At 42.6% G+C, this 17,013-nt stretch overlaps 1 protein-coding gene across 1 annotated transcript in view; it reads right to left on the bottom strand.

Annotated features, from left to right (window-relative positions):
* The window catches only part of LOC126469950 (cullin-1-like), a 233,915-nt gene that overhangs the window by 75,386 nt on the left and 141,516 nt on the right, over positions 1 to 17,013 (bottom strand). The window contains exons 10-11 of the mRNA XM_050097360.1: positions 14,987 to 15,166; positions 8,378 to 8,527 (exon numbers count right to left, since the gene is read on the bottom strand). Coding sequence (XP_049953317.1) covers positions 8,378 to 8,527; positions 14,987 to 15,166 — 330 coding nt within the window. The remainder of the gene's footprint in view (positions 1 to 8,377; positions 8,528 to 14,986; positions 15,167 to 17,013) is intronic.

Below are 17,013 nucleotides of genomic sequence, written 5' to 3'. Positions count from 1 at the left end.
AGTTGTTTACCTACAACTATTCCATATTCCCTCACTGGTGACCCCGTTTTTTGTGTAATACGCGTCTGAGTTACCGCCCGAAGGTTATTTACGCGCCTACCGCATCGGGCTTCTCCGCGATCGCGAGGGCCTTTGTTCAGCTCCAGACAGTGGCCTTTCAGCACTCACCGCCACCCAGATTTCAGCAACACCTCTCCAGCACTCCTGCCGTCATAGTGGACATGCCGCAAGAATCTTCGGAATCCTTCAGCCAGAACATGCAGTGGAATTCATCGAATGCCGCCAGTTTCTTCCAACCACCAACAGTCGTGGACTCTGGCTTTGTTAGCCTAGACCTTCCCTCCTGTGTCGAACGCACAATTCAATACAGTTCGTGGCGTCGAGCGAGGTTTTGCTACTTTGGAAAATCCAGTAGTAAATTCAAACTCGAATCAGTTCCCGCCACGTGTGTATCCTTCCGCGCCGGCTAGTCGACAGGTGTTCAATGCTCGCCAAACAGCAAATATCACACCGAGTGTGCATCCTAGTGGATGTGTGTGGGATCCTTGTGTTGCTTCTAATCAAGTCAACAATTCTGTGCTGGACAGTAATTACTCCGACATCTACAACCACTCACGGTCGAGTGAATACTGTGTGCATAACGGACATTCATCGGCACACTTAAGTACTTGTGGCTTCTCTCCGAGCTACCACGTCAATGAGAATGCACATTTTGACTAGGATCCTCACACCGTTCGAGCGTCCGTCGCTTCTCAGCCGCCGCCGCCCCCCCCCCCCCCCCCCCCGGTGTCAAGTGAATTTCGCGATTCCTGCATTATGGGACGCCAATAATTCGGACTCGCTATCTTCTGCATGCGCTACTTCCGTCCGAAGTAATAGGCGCACCTCCGCAGTGACTGCAGTGCCGAATCTGCCGAAACTACCAGACTTCAAACCCGCTCACCCGGAGTTCTGGTTTAACCTGATTGAGCAAACATTCAATGTCTGTGCTTTGGATGATGACGCATGCTTCGCCTGCCTCATGAACCATCTTCACGACCACCTCAATTTAATTTACGATCTGGTCAAAGCACCCCCCCTAGCAGGGAAGCATGCTGTGGTGAAACAGACGATACTGGAGCGCGTCTCTAAAACCAGGAGAGAAAATGTGCGACAGCTCATCTACAAAGAGTGTCTCGGCGACAGGTCTCCATCCCAGCTGTGGCGGTGCATCCGTCTTCTCGTCGATGAGCAAGTTATGCCTGATGACACGCTCGCAGAAATCTGGACTGAAAAGCTGCCTTTGCCTGTCCAGACTGCAATCTCTGTGTATGAAGATAGGCCAGTAAATGAATGTTTACGCGCCACCGACAGAGCATACTCCGTGCACTGCATTCTGGACGTGACTGCACTAAGACGCTTTCTTGCCCTTGTCTGGTGCTGCTAATAACAAATTCGTTAAACTAGCCGCCCTGCCTGCACCTTCAACTCCCCGCAACAACAGTGGATTGGCCTCTGTGTAGGACTCTGGGGCACATACTCCGTCACCTAGCTATTACCCACAGGAGCACAGGCCCACCCAACCTTACTGTTTCTTCCACGCGAGATTTGGGGAGCAAGCTTGCAAATGCCAGTCACCGTGTTCTTACCCAAACTCCAACCGCAGGTAGGCTACGGTGCCACCTCCTGTGATGTAAACAACAGGCACCATCCTACGTTGCACTCCGTTTCGGACAACAGCAGTAAGTGTGGTCGAGTCTATGTTTGCGATTTACGATCAGGTGTATGTTTTCTGGTAGACACTGGCGCAGACGTCTCTTTGCAGCCGGTTCGCCTAGCAACCAATAAAGTGCAACCACACAAAACAGTACTTCGTGCAGTGAACTTGTCTACCCTACAGTGTTCGGGTTCCACTTTGTATACAGTGAAACTTTCGCCCGAGTGCAAGCTGGAGTGGACGTTTCTAGTGTCAACAATTGAAGAACCTATTCTCAGAATTGATTTCCTCAAGCACTATCAGTTGTCACTAGATTTTGTGCAAAATACTGTCTATTACCCCCCCCCCCCCCCCCCCCCCCAGCAAACATATTCCTTTCGCTCCGCTGAGTGACAGTTCGGCTAACACCAAACATGGGTGCTGTGCTAAGAAGTGTGTAAACCTATCCTTGAAGCTGCAATCTTGGACAAACAAGTGGCTAGTGGAGTGCGCCAAGTCTTCGAAGCTGCGGATGGAACATACGGAAATGCTGCTGCATCTCCGCAACATACACCACGAGTTGGCCTCCACACAACAATGCCTCGCGGCACTACAAGCAGACGACTCGTCGGCTACAGACAAGGTCAGTCTGTGCCAATCTGGTGTTCCCATGCCCGCGCACGTTAACGACAATGTTGTGAACTCTGTAAACTGTGTCAGCACCCCCTTTTGTAATGATAGCGTATGCCCGAGTGCTCATGCTCCTTGTGTTCTGAATGGACAATTAACTTGCCAAGCTCGTGGCAATGAACTATGGCCATCTCCTGTTTGGCCACACCCACTCGTGCCTACAGCGCTCGTAGCGGCACAGCCAGCTACCAAGAACCAGTGTACCAACCTCGCCCATGTTAACACGCGTGCGGCCTTTACGCAGCCTACGAGCACACCTGTACTTCCGTGCCCTCAGCGCCACAGCTTTGCCCGTCCACGACTGCCTGCTCCGCTTCACGGACACCTGACTGTCGTGCCGCGCCACGTATTGCAGTGGTCACTAATGGCACAGTTCATCGGTTACGTCTAACCGATGGGCCACCCATATCGCAACGCCCATGCCGCCTCAAGCTGGAATTTATGAAAATTGCAAAAGAACAATTGGATGATCTATTACAAAAGGGAATAATTGAACCTTCTTCCGGTTGCTGGGCTAGCCCTATCCTGTTTGACCAAAAGAAAGACGGTACTTGGCGTATGGTCGGAGACTATAGGCGTTTAAATGCCTGAACCATCATTGATAAATATCCGGTCCCACACATTGCAGACTTCAATCATGCGCTCGCAGGTGCAAAGTACTTCTCTGTTTTGGACTGTAAGCATGCATTTCATCAGATTCCCATGGCTCCGGAGGACATTGAAAAGACTGCCATAACCACTCCCTTCGGGTTGTTCCAATACAAATTTATCCCGTTTGGGTTGAAAAACGCCCCACAAATGTGGCAGCGTTTCATCAATCAAACTTTATCCCATCTAGACTTTTGTTTCGTATACATGGACGACATATTGGTTTTTGCTTCTTCTTTGGAACAGAATGAGGAGCGTGTTCAAGTCGTGACAGATATTTTAGCAGCCGCTGGTATTGAACTGAACAATAAAAAGACTCAATTGCACCAGTCATCCGTCACATTCCTAAGTTATGTTGTGTCATCGGACGGTCTGACACCACCGCAGGACAAGATTAAGCCTGTTCTCGAGATGCTACACCCTCAGACCTATAGAGAATTACGCAGGTTCATCGGAACAGTTAATTATTACCAAAAACATTTGCCAGCCGCTTCTGCGGTGCAGGCTCCTCTCACAGATGCTCTCACTGGCCCACAAACTTCTGGCACCCGCCAGGTACCATGGACACCAGACATGGACAAGGCATTTAACGAACTCAAACAGCTGTTGGCCTCCGCTGTCACTATTGCTCACCCACGTGTGGACGCCACAATGTTTATCACTATTGACGCTAGTGACAATGCTATCGGCGCAGTACTGAGTCAGACATACAACGATGTTACGACCCCCCTTTAGTTTTTCTCAAAAAAGCTAAACAACGCGCAGGAGAAATACTCAGCATTCGACAGAGAATTACTTGCAGTTTACGAGGCCATAAGACACTTCAGAACTGATGTTAAGGGACGAGATTTCTATGTGCTCACTGATCACAAGCCGTTGGTTCCTGCCATAAAAAATCCTGCGGCTGATCTGCCCCCACGACGCTTTCGTCACATCGATTACATCTTGCAATTTACAAATGACATTCGCTACATCCGAGGAGTGGACAATGTGGTTGCTGATTTTCTCTCGCGTGTTGGTGCTGTCACAACCTTAATTGACCTAACGGACCTACCTCGGTTGCAATCGGCGGACCCCGATACCATGCAGTTAATTTCGGACCACAGCTCCTCTCTCCAACCGGTACGCTCTACTTTCCCTGGCATATCTGACTTAGTGTGGTGTGATGAATCGACTGGTATGTTGTGGCCATTCATTCCTAAGCCCCTTCAATGCCAGGTCTTTGACAAACTACACACATTAGCACAACCCGGTGTCAAAGCTCCCACCCGTCTGGTAGCTGAACGGTTTGTCTGGAGAGACATGCGCCGCAACTGTCAGTCTTGGGCAAGGGCATGCATGTTGTGTCAACAGAAAAAAGTTTACAGGCACACTTCCCCACCCCTTGGCTGTTTTGCCCAACCGCCAGGCCGGTTTCACCATGTTCATGTTGACCTCGTAGGCCCTTTGCCCCCCTCCGAGGGTTTCCATTACTTGTTTACAGCTATTGACAGGATGACTCGGTGGGCTGAGGCTGTGCCTATTCCAAACATTACCTCTGAGACAGTAAGTCGAGCATTCTTAGATTCGTGGATCTCTAGATTTGGCTCACCTGTTTACCTCACCACTGACCAGGGGCGACAATTCGAGTCTTCAGTTTTCTCTGACCTATGTAAAATGTGTGGTATTGTCAAAATTCATACTTCTGCATACCACCCCCAAAGCAATGGGCTTGTCAAGCGATGGCATCACACCTTAAAGTCTACCCTGTGTTGCCATGACTCACTATGGACAGAGGCACTGCCCTTCGTGCTTCTTGGCCTTCGTGCGACTTTCAAGGAAGACCTCAAGGGTTCCGTAGCTGAGTTTATGTATGGCCAACCTCTGGTTTTGCCTGGAGAATTAGTCACTCCCACCCCACTCCCGCAGCCCTCTGAACTCTCTTCACTTCTCGAGCGGGTTCGCTTGCACTGCAGCAAAATTCAGCTGCCACCTCCGGCTGCTCATACACCTCCGCGCGTGTACGTACCGCGCACGCTAGACGCTTGTGAGTACATGTTTCTCAGAGACGACTCAGTCAAAGCCCCACTTCAGGCACCCTACAAAGGTCCTTACAAGGTCATCAAACGCTCTGAGAATAACATGGATCTCCTCATAAAAGACTCTGTAACCACGGTCTCACTCAATCGAGTGAAACCAGCTTTCATTGAGCCTCAGGTGAACCTCCCTGATTCCGCCCCTATTTCTACCACTCCTGCTTTGAGCGGCCATCCATCTTCCCATACCATGCATTTGGGTATTGATTCTCCACAGCGTGCTTCTCTGCCGAGCACTGCTCCTTCTCCGCGTTCATCTAATTCGAGTGGCCAATCTTTTCGGGGCTTCACTCCTCACAGCTCTCGCAGTCGAACTGCCAACAACTCGGATTCTACCATTGTGTTACCATCTTCATGTGACAGCTCTTTGTCATGCCATTCAAGCCACGCTGGCTCCTCGTTGCCTTCGGTCACGCTCCCTCGTCTGTCAGCTGATCGCTCGAGGTTGTCTCCTGCACAGTCCAGTGCACCTGCCACCCCCCTCTTAGACGATACTTCCCCCTGCCATGGCTTTGCCACACCTCCCTGCCTCCCTACCCTTGCTCGTACAGGTGCCACCGAAGAATTCACAACACATGTACACCCTGATGACATACATAAATTATCTGTTGTCGTAGATGGCGATACGGCGTGTGTGGTACTCGCGTGTGACAATGTTGCGGGAGGAAGTGCAGAATCTCGTGCGGTGCGCCGATTTAAATTGAGCAGAAGTGCTGCGTGTGGCAATTTGCATGCCTTTGTTAGGCCTTCTGGCAAGGTGATTCTCCGCCTGCCGGCTGATGAAGTGCTACACCTCCACTCCAGGACGGCTCGTCGTCTTCAGCCGCCAGCGTCGCTTGCTGACTTCGCCGTTGACGTACCGAGTTTCACCCCCCAGTCTCCTACCAGTCGACCACTTCCTCCTGACGCACAAGAACTGTAAGTTACCTTCCTAACTTCTCACCCCCCCCCCCCCCCCCAATTCACAGGGACGTACTTCATACTGTGCGGGGGGGGGGGCTATGTGGCATAGAGCGCCATAAATATCGATATTTGTTCAGTGCATAAGTGTGCTATCTTTGAGGAGAGGGCTTTGGGCAGGATGTTGGACGCTAACGGCAGTTAGCCTCCGGACTTGTATCTGTGTAGAAGCTAAGTGTGAATAAATCTGTATCTGAGAGAATTCTAGTTGTTTACCTACAACTATTCCATATTCCCTCACTATCATTTATAATGTTTGGTACCTGCTGCTTTCAGATTATCAACATTTTTACATAGGAATGAAGAAAATGTCAAGTTTTACTACATTTCACAAAAACAGCCTATTTTGCATAACATTGTCAAAAACCTCCATATCAGTATTATTTGTCATGTTATTGTTAACACAAAATTTTCTTATTTGTAATTCCAGAGAATCCATCTCTATGTAAATACATGTAGAATGGAGCTGACAAGGCAGGACATATGCAAAATAACTACAAAATGAGGTACCAAAAACAAAAGTATCAAATAAATATAAATAGAAATGCAGTGGTGTGAAATACAGTTTGATAAAATAAATATACAAATTTTGTAGACAAAGATGAGAAATAGTGGAAGGTCTCTAAAATTGAATATGGAGGAAAAGAAGAAAGCAGAAAAAGTTGAAGAAATCAAAAGTAAAGTCATACCAAACAATGGAAGCTCTACAAATTTTGTAAACTTCAGAAAAGACTGTACAGGAAGAGCAAGCATCCAGTTTTCTGCTAACATGATTCAGAGCACATTTAGCAATATGATATAATGTATTTCTGGTGCATTTAGTGAACAGAGCCTCTACATTAATGTTGGACATATTTATGGGCACATTTTTGGCACATAGATGTGTAGTAAAACCATAATTTAGTTCCAAGAGTGCTTCAGTCTTGCAATGTATGTCTCAAACAATAAGTAAAAGAAAATACCAAAAAATTGAGAGAGCTGTGAGACAATTTAAAAAGGAATTAAAAATCAGGGAGATTGATAAAAACTGAGATTTGCTCATGACATTGTAATTATATCAGAGGCAGCAAAGTACTTGGGAGAGCCATTGAATGGAATGAATAATGTCTTTAAAGGAGGCTGTAAGATGAATATTAACAAAAGGAAAACAACAATGGAATGTAGCAGAATTAAATCTGGGTTATACCAAGGGAATTAGATCAGGAACTGAGACACTGAAAGTAGTAAATGAGTTTTGCTGTGTTAGTAAGTCTTTTCTGAAGGTATTTGGAGTGTGGCCTTGTACAGAAGAGAAATGTGGACAGTAAGCAGTGCACGTGGTTCTACAGCACAATGCTGACTGTCAGACAGGTAGACTGAATAACCAATGAGGTGGTACTACTGAATCAAACTGAGGTAAAAAGAAATTTATGGCACAATTTGACTAAAAGAAGAGTTTGATTAATAAAACACATCCTGAGGCATTAAAGAATAGTCAGTTTGGTAATAGAGGGAGGTTTGGAGGTTAAAAATTGTAAAGGGAGAAAAGCAAAGTACAGCAAGCAGGTTCAAATGGATGTGGGTTGCAGTAATTATTCAGAGATGATTAATGGGCTTGGACAGGATAGGCAGTCATAAAGAACTGCATCAAACCAGTCTTTGGACTGAAAACAATCACCACCACAAGCAACAACAACAACAAAAATCAAAAGTAACATTTCCCAATTATTTTGACACACCTACTTTATGACTGAACCTTCAGGGACCCTCACCTGTGTGTCACAGTGGTTGCAACCATGTTATGTTGAAAAAAATGAGCTCATATTACTTCTTCTTCTTCTTCTTGTGCCTTAGTCACACATCAGCACAGGGTTGGCATGGATAGTAATTGGTTTGGCATGGTTAGTTGAAGGGGTGGCTAAATGCCCCTCCTATCATCTGTTACTACCCAGGGATGGAATATGTGTACTCCAACTGTTTGCATGTAGTATAATTCATGTGAAAGTGAATGAAAGTTTTCTAAATGTTTGCAAATCATGTAACTGATGCAGAAATTGGGTATCAGCTTGGTATTCACTCAGTCACGTGTGGGAAATTGCTTAGAAACCACATCCATGTTGGACAGCACTCTGACCCTCGTCATTAAGCTGCTGGGCGGATTCAGTCTCCAGGGCCAGTGCTTCTCACCATCCAGAAAGCAGTACTTTAACATGTATGGCTATCTGGATAGGTAACTGAACTCATATCACAGCTATCAATTTATGCAATATATGTTTCAGGAACTGTCTTGTAAACACACACACAAAGGCCTGTTACAAAAGCAAGCATGCTATTTAAGAGTAGTACTTACTTCTCTGGGTATCGTAAATCCACGTGGCTGCTGAAATGGCCAAGAACCAGATGAAAGTACTTGGATACTGAAATCTATGGCCATTGGCTTACATGAATTATTCAGATATGTTCTGAATTCCTCATTCAGGTTTTTAGAAACACCAAGGTCCTGGTGAACAAGAACAACTGCTTTATACAGTGTATAAATGTACAAGGTGCTAAGGAAATTTCATTTGATTCCAAAACAGTTTTTATATTTTTGAAAGGATAGTAATTATAGAAAGAAAGGTTATTAACAGAGTTGTATACACAGCAAAGATGCTTGCAGAATTGCTTTTAATTTTATTATAGCTTTAGGCAAAAATCTGTAGGTAAAAATAGTGCTTGATATCAGTTGTAACAAGAATAAAATCTACTGCTGTATAGAATAAAGCAACTGGTGGGTCCCACAGACAATACTGTGTGTGTGTGTGTCTATATATATATATTCTAGACAGTAATAGCTAATGATTGACAACTTTTGTACCATGAGACCTCAGGTAACAAACCAAAACAAATGATAAATGTGACAACAAGAAGAATAATCTTTCATCTTCAGTTTCCATCACCACTGCTCTATCCCGGCTTACAAAATGCTCCAGATTCTCACTGCTGTTGAGCCACTCCATTTACTTGCCCAGCCAACAGATCTATAAAGATAAATAGCCTGATTTCTTGTACAGTTGCAGTTAATCTGTTATGCAAGAAAATGCTCTTTTGACAACTATCACGGAAATATTATGAGAAGAATGATCAGCCAATAACCACCTTATTCAATGCTGATGTATTGTCCTCAGCTGTTTCAAGGAATTACAATCAGTAACTTGAAAAGTACCAATTTTGTACACAACAGAAGTAAGCACTACAAGGCGGCTGATGTAAAATCATGCACAGCTTACAGAAAGAAGTATTATCTGACTTGGTGGTACCCAGAGCCAAGTCGAGCTCTTTGAATTCATTTTACAATTAAATCAATATGTGCATGGATGGGATATTCAGTAAGCTTCTACACAATTTCATATTTTGATGCTATGAAGATCTGTTGGATGGTCTGAGAGTAGATGCTAATGAAAAACATTTTGTTGCCACCTACAGACTAATTGTATTATATTAATCATTTTTTTAATGAATGCAGCCAAAATGTTGCTTGTTCCATGATATGTTACTCAATGTATCTGACAAATCACAACAGAAATTTTCTGCTGGAAACACAGATAATGAAAGCAGTGTCTGTCACCATACTTCAGAACAGTAATGGTTGTAATGTCAATTTTCAGCATCACACAGAGCCCAAAATTACTCTCAGACGCATGTGTAGATCAAAATTCCAAACATATAATGCAAGAGTCTCATAAGTATCATATTTTGAACTTACTGGAGTTATCAGACAATTCTTATTGAGAAGATAATGATCTCTAATGAAACTACAGTCAAATAGTGATAGAGAAAATAAAACAATGCTCTGAAATGAGGCCCATCCATGCTGCTGTTTTCCATAAACAATCCCCCAGGCTTTCCATCCCTCTCTCAACCCCCACAAAACCCTGGTCAGGCCCTTTGACACCTCATCATAGTAATTTTTTACCAAAGGTTCTAATGACAATAAAAACTCCAAATCTACATACTTGAATATCGATTGATTAATTCTTCTCAGGTTATCAGCCAAGTGGTGGCGTTGTCTTGTCGCAACGTTTCAATGAGTTTAAGATGATGCCACCACTCGGCTGATAACCTAAAAAGAATTCATCATTGGAGTACACCAAGAAAGACTGCAATCACATATACTTGAATATCATTGCTAAAAAAATTACCTAAGTCACTGAAGGTAAATGTATGAGCACTCATGTCAGGTATCATTTAATTACAACTGTTGTCCAGCTATGTATTTACGCAATTATGAAAACCCCTAAACTGGAGCCCCTGAACTGGAACAATACATGCTTGGTTCCTACTGGCCAATGGCTTGAGTTTCCTGTTAACAATTCCTATCAAAGTAATTCTCCATTACATTCTTCTTGTCCTCCTGATATTTTCCATTGTCTAACTCCATTTTCACCACTCTCACTTAGTTTAATGGTTTCCATCACTTCTTCACTGTTTGTAAAGTATCTTAGTGCCAACCTTCCCTCTTCCTCTTCAGTTTTACAATTTTTATCAACAACTTACTTTCCTATGGTGCTTCTCCACCATCTGATTATGTCCTTTTTCTCTATTGGTGTTCATTTTTATGTCCACTCTGTTTTTATCCTCAGTCTGTCCTACCTTAGGTCCAGCTTGTTAACTGCCCTTTATGCCACCTATCACCTCTCAGGTTCACATACCTTAACTATAATTAATATTTCACCTCATAATCCCGTTCTGCTGTGCGCTCACACACATGGGGTTCTGTATGATTTTCCTACTCAATCGCTACATAATCTCATTTCCTCCAATCAATTCCTCTGTTCTGTCAGATTAAGAAATCTCTTGTAGTAAACATTACCATTTGTGTCATCTTTTAGTTGTGCTTTGATCTGCAGCAGCTTGGAAAGTACAGCTCTGTCCGATATTTATTTCATAATATTTTAGAAAGAAAGATTAGAGTTTAATTTCCAGCCAATGACACAGTAAATCAAAGATTGAGCACAAGACCTGGCAAATATGTGGCAGGAATTTCTTCATTGCCTTTTCAAAGTATTCACCTGAAGTAATCCCAATGACTGAATAGGGATTTGAAACACATCTCTCTGAAATATGAGTTTAGCATCTTATCTGCTGATCCATCTTTCTTGGTCATCTTACATTTTCATGATTTTGTAAAATGTTATAGAACATGATTACTGAAACTAGGCCAAAACTCTTAATTTTTGGGAACATATTTTACAATTTCTATATTTGTTTCCCTGACTAATTCACAGTGTTTATAACTAACCAGTGTTACAGTTTGACAGTAGGAGCATTTTCCTCTTATGAGGGTTATATAGTTGAATCTAATTCCCATGGAAGTTGTATCCAGGGATCAACTGAACCTACATCTACATCTACATATATATTCCGCTAGCCACCAAGCAGTGTGTGGCGGAGGGCACAATTCACACCAAAGTCATATTTCCCCCCCTCTGTTCCACTCGCGGATCGCGCGAGGGAAAAACGACTATCTGAATGCCTCAGTACGAGCTCTTATTTCCCTTATCTTTGAATGATGATCATTATGTGATTTGAAAGTTGGTGGTAATAATATATGCTCTACATCCTCGGTGAAGACTGGATTTCGGAATTTAGAGAACAGCCCCTTCTGTTTAGTGCGTCGACTAACTGCAAGTGTGTCCCACTTCAAACTTTCTATGAGATTTGTAATGCTCTCGCGATGGCTAAATGTACCAGTCATGAATCTTGCCGCTCTTCTTTGGACCTTCTCAATCTCTTGAATCAGACCCAACCGGTAAGGGTCCCATACAGACAAACAGTGCTCCAAGACTGGACGAACTAATGTATTATAAGTAATTTCCTTTCTTGAAGGACTGCATCGCTTCAGGGTTCTATCAATAAACTGCAATCTGGAGTTCGCCTTACCCGTTACTTGTGTAATCTGATCATTCCATTTGAGATCATTTCGAAAGGTCACACCCAGATACTTGACTGATGATACCGCTTCCAAAGACTGATCATTTATTTTCTACTCATACATTAATGGGGATTTTCACCTTGTTATATGCAGTAGCTTACGCTTACTAAAATTGAGAGATAACTGCCAGTCATTACACCACACATTTATTTTCTGCAAATCCTCATTGATTTGTTCACAACTTTCGTGTGATACTACTTTTTTGTAGACTACAGCATCATCGGCAAACAGTCTAAGGCCGCTGTCAATACCATCAACCAGATTGTTTATGTAAATCGTAAAAAGCCGAGGACCTATTACGCTGCCCTGGGGCACACCTGAAGTTACTCTTGCTTCTGTTGAAGTTAACACGTTCAGGATGACATACTGCTCCCTGTCTGTTAGAAAACTTTCTATCCAACCGCATATGTCATCGGATAGACCGTAAGCGTGCACTTTTTGTAGCAAGCAACAGTGCGGAACTGAGTCGAACGCCTTTTGAAAGTCGAGAAATATGGCATCAACCTGGGAGCCGGTATCTAGAGCCTGTTGTATATCGTGCACAAAGAGGGCCAGCTGTGTCTCGCATGACCGCTGTTTCCTAAAACCATGCTGGTTTCTGCAGATGAGCTTCTCAGAGTCTAGAAAGGTCATTATGTCTCAACACAAAATATGTTCCATGATTCTACAACAAATCAATGTCAGTGAAATTGGCCAGTAATTATGTGCATCCGATTTTCAACCCTATGACCTGGGCCTTCTTCCAGTCCCGTGGAACTTTCTGCCGTTCCAATGATCTCTGATAGATGACAGATAAGAATGGTGCTATATTTGTAGCATAGTCAACATGAAATCTTACAGGAATACCGTCTGGGCCAGATGCCTTTCTGGTGTCTAATGATCTTAACTGTTTTACAATCCCAGGTACACTAAACACTATGTCAGCCATCTTTTCATTTGTTCGATCATTGAAAGGGGGAATGGTGCTGCAGTCCTCTATCGTAAATAAGTTTTTAAAAGCTAGGTTTAGAATTTCGGCCTTCTGTTTATCATCATCAGTTACATTACCCATACTGTCAGCAAGAGAAGGTATTGAATTATTTGTAGCATTCATAGATTTTACGTAGAACCAGAATTTTTTGGGGTATTTTTAGAATCTTTAGATAAAATATTGCTTTCAAATTCATTAAAAGAGTCTCTCATTGTCCTTCTGACAGCTGCTTTCATTTCGCATAATTTCTGTTTGTCAGCGGGGCAGTGACTATGTTTAAAATGACTGTGCAAAATTCTCTGCTTTCTCAGCAAATTCCTAATGTGTTTGTTGTACCAAGGTGGATCCTTTCCCTCCCCCATACTTTTACTAGGCACATACTCCTCTAGCATGTGGTGAACAATACCTTTAAATTCCGACCAAAGATGCTCAATATCTTTGTGTCCCACGGTGGATGCTTGGTGCTGACTATGAAGACATTCATTAATGACACTTTTATTTGCTTTCCCAAAGAAGAAAATTCTACACTGTTTCTTTGTTTTTTTTTTGCAACTTCCACTAAAAGAGAAGCCACAACGACATCATGGTCGCTAATACCTTCTTCTAGATTAACTCCCTCAAAAAGATCAGGTCTGTTTGTCGCCAAGATATCTAATATGTTCCCATCTCACGTTGATATTCTAACCAGTTGCTCAAGGTTGTATGTTGAGAGCACTCCTAGAATAACTTCACACGAATCTTTGCTTCAGCCCCCTGTGATAAACGTGTAATTTTCTCAGGCAATGGATGCTAGATTAAAGTCTCCACCTATAACTAATGGATAATTTGGATATTTACTTCCTATGTGTTCAAGACTTTCCCTGAAACATTCTGCGATTTTTGTTGTGGATGCTGGTGGTCTATAAAAACATTCTAATACAATGGTCAATCCTAGTCTGCTTGAAAGCTTTATCCAAACTATTTCACAGTCCGATGCAGTATCGTTCTCAACTGCATTTAAACAGCTTTTAACTGCAATGAACACACCACCTCCTATAGCATCACTCCTATCCTTCCTAAACATTGTCAAATCAGAGTTCAAAATTTCACTGCTTTTTATGCCTGGTTTCAACCAGCTTTCAGTACCTAATACAATATTCACATTGCCACTGTTTATTTCGGAGATTAACTCAGTGATCTTGCGACAGACACTTCGACGATTTACTAACATGAGATTAAGCATATTTAAATCCTTTGGAATGACCTGTTTAGGTGAACTAACAATTTCCACAGTTGGCACACCCATATGTTGGCACACCCACATCAGTGTCATGAACTGGTAATTTTTCGGGCCAGTAGTTTGTTTCCCATGGGGAAGAACCTAATCTAAAAAACCCCCATGTAGCAGCTTCATCCCATAACTTAAAGTATAACGATGATAAGGAGGGTGACATCAAACATGTGCACACAGAAAGGGGACAGAACACTGACAGTATTTTTTTAAATTTTCTGTGTGTGTGTCTATATTAGTTTTTGGAATGTATGTTGTGGTGACAGGCTGATCTGTAGTGTAGCTTGAGGTCAAAGTTAGGTTGAAAGGTGACAGTTTGGTTGTGAGGTGGCAAAGTAGCATTGAACACTTCAGTTAACTCAGGATAAGAATCATAACAATTTCAGTAAGGGGAATCCCATTTCCACAACATTTTTCAGCATAACATGTGAAGGTTATACTTGCAAACACTACAGTGTTTTGTCTCTTTGCTAACTTAGTGTTGCACAAAATGTATCTGTCAACAGTACAATGTAAAGCTGCTCTAAAATAAAGAATGAGATGAAAAAGGACATGCACATGCACATGCACACGTGCTCATGCATCCATCCATCCACCTACACACACACACACACACACACACACACACACACACAGTGGGGGAGGGGGAGGGAGGGAAGGAGGGAGGGAGGTGGAGGGTGGGAGAGAGAGAGAGAGAGAGAGAGAGAGAGAGAGAGAGAGAGAGAGAGAGAGAGATTTTTCATACCTGGAACATCCTTTGCATCTTTGAGGTGTACACATATCCACAAGCCTGTTTTAAGTTAGAGATCATTGACAGCTCTGCATCATAACTAGCAGACGTATTGTGGACCAGACGCTTTGCCAGCAGTCTGGTATAAAATTTTAGAAAAACATCTTTGTCTTCTATGTAATTGAAGACAATCATCTGCAGAAATTAGAATAAAAATAACACTCATTGATGCCTAGAAGACATATTAGTCACTAGGTACCATATGAAATAAAAAACAATACAACCAAAATATGTTTCCAAATGTTTTTCACTTCTACAATGCAATTTTTAACAAAGTACAAAAGGGTGTTAAAGACTACTTTTTATTGTATGTTCACATGAAACAAAGAAGTCATCTGAATACTGAACATGTTTTTGAATCATTATTAGAAAATACAGTACTATGATTTATTTACCTATAAAATAAACAGTTGCTTTCAGGCCAATAGATACTAGTCCTTTCTGACAATGAGTTTGCTATCTGCATGTTCTGTGGATTATAATTGCAACCTCTTGTTACACTATGGAACTAGTCAGTTTTACAATTATAGTACAACTTCTCAGCAGAAATGTTGACCCAGCATACACTTCCTGAAAGCTTTGCTGATGCTGTGCCAGACCCGTACTTGCCATGGCTGCCTTATAAACAGACAGTTTGGATATGACCTTGTCTACCACACTCGAAACACTTTGCGTGATGACAAGGGCAAGCCTTTCTGTCATGATCTGAAAAGCACTGAGGACAAGATTTCCTCTCTCTATTCTGTAGTACACCTCGTGTACCATGAGGCTGTACGCTTTTCCCTTATCAACAAATACACATATGAAAGGATCTATAGCCCATGGCTACAGAAGACTACTTCTATTTTGTCTGCATCTAACATACATGAAACATCAGTACTTAGCATGTGCAGTTTACCTGCAACTTTTCTGTGGTGTCAAAAAATTTTAATCCATTGCTTCAGTCTACATCATTATTGTAGTTAAAAATGTGTTTCATTTTATGCATTCAGTTCTAGAAATAGCACACACATATTTGGTTTAGACATGTTGATTAATTTAATCTGTGCATACATGACAGTGTATTACAAAACAGTGTTTCAGTGCCTCACGCTAATGTTTCTGACTTGTGTAATAAATCCAGTGAACTGTCTGAACCAGGTTTAGGACAAGCTAAAGATTTTGTGGTGCACGTTACTGTAAAAGAAACGGTGCAACCACAATTCATTCGTGCAAGGCCTGTGCCCCATGCAATGCATGAGCAAGTTGCTCCAGAACTGCAATGATGGAAAGGCAGTGGGGTGACACATCCCATTTCTGCGAATCAGTGGGCATCCCCTTTGGACATTCTCAAGAAGTAATCAGGGTACTTATGTCTGTTTGCTTTTTTAAAGCCACAGTAAACCCACAAACCATAATGAATTTCTTTCCTTTCTCATGACCAGAGGAATTAGTGGACAGACTGGGATGGGGCAGATTTTTTTCCAAGGTTGATTTACTCAAGGCATGCTTACAGTTACTGCTGGACAAGTACTCAAAGTATTATTTTTATCATCAATGGTTACCTGGGATTGTTCCAGTTTCAAAGATTACCATTTGGAAGTGCTTCAGTTCCTGAGATTTTTCAACAGCTTCTGGGACAATTAAGAGTGAAAGTTCTTTCATTTACGAACTATTTGGATGACATTGTTGTTGTGGGTTATATGCTTGCTGAACATCTGGCAAATTTAGACTGCTTGTTTCAAGTTATTTCTGCAAATGGCTTAAAGTGCAACAAGGAAAAGTATTCCTCTTTCCATGAAGAACTTGAATATTTAGGACATGTTATAAATGCACAGGTTGTCCATCCTGTTGATTCGGACTTGTCTACTATTAAACAATTGCCGATTCCCCTTAACATTAAGGAGCTCCAAGGTATCATGGGGAAGCTTACATATTACATCAAGTTTATTGTAAATGCTGGGCAAATTGCTGTTCCATGGAACCAGCTGCACTGGGTTGGT

Source organism: Schistocerca serialis, chromosome 3 (assembly GCF_023864345.2).
Source record: "Schistocerca serialis cubense isolate TAMUIC-IGC-003099 chromosome 3, iqSchSeri2.2, whole genome shotgun sequence".
NCBI classification, from domain to species: Eukaryota; Metazoa; Arthropoda; class Insecta; order Orthoptera; family Acrididae; genus Schistocerca; species Schistocerca serialis.
This window is presented reverse-complemented; position numbering and strand designations above follow the sequence as displayed.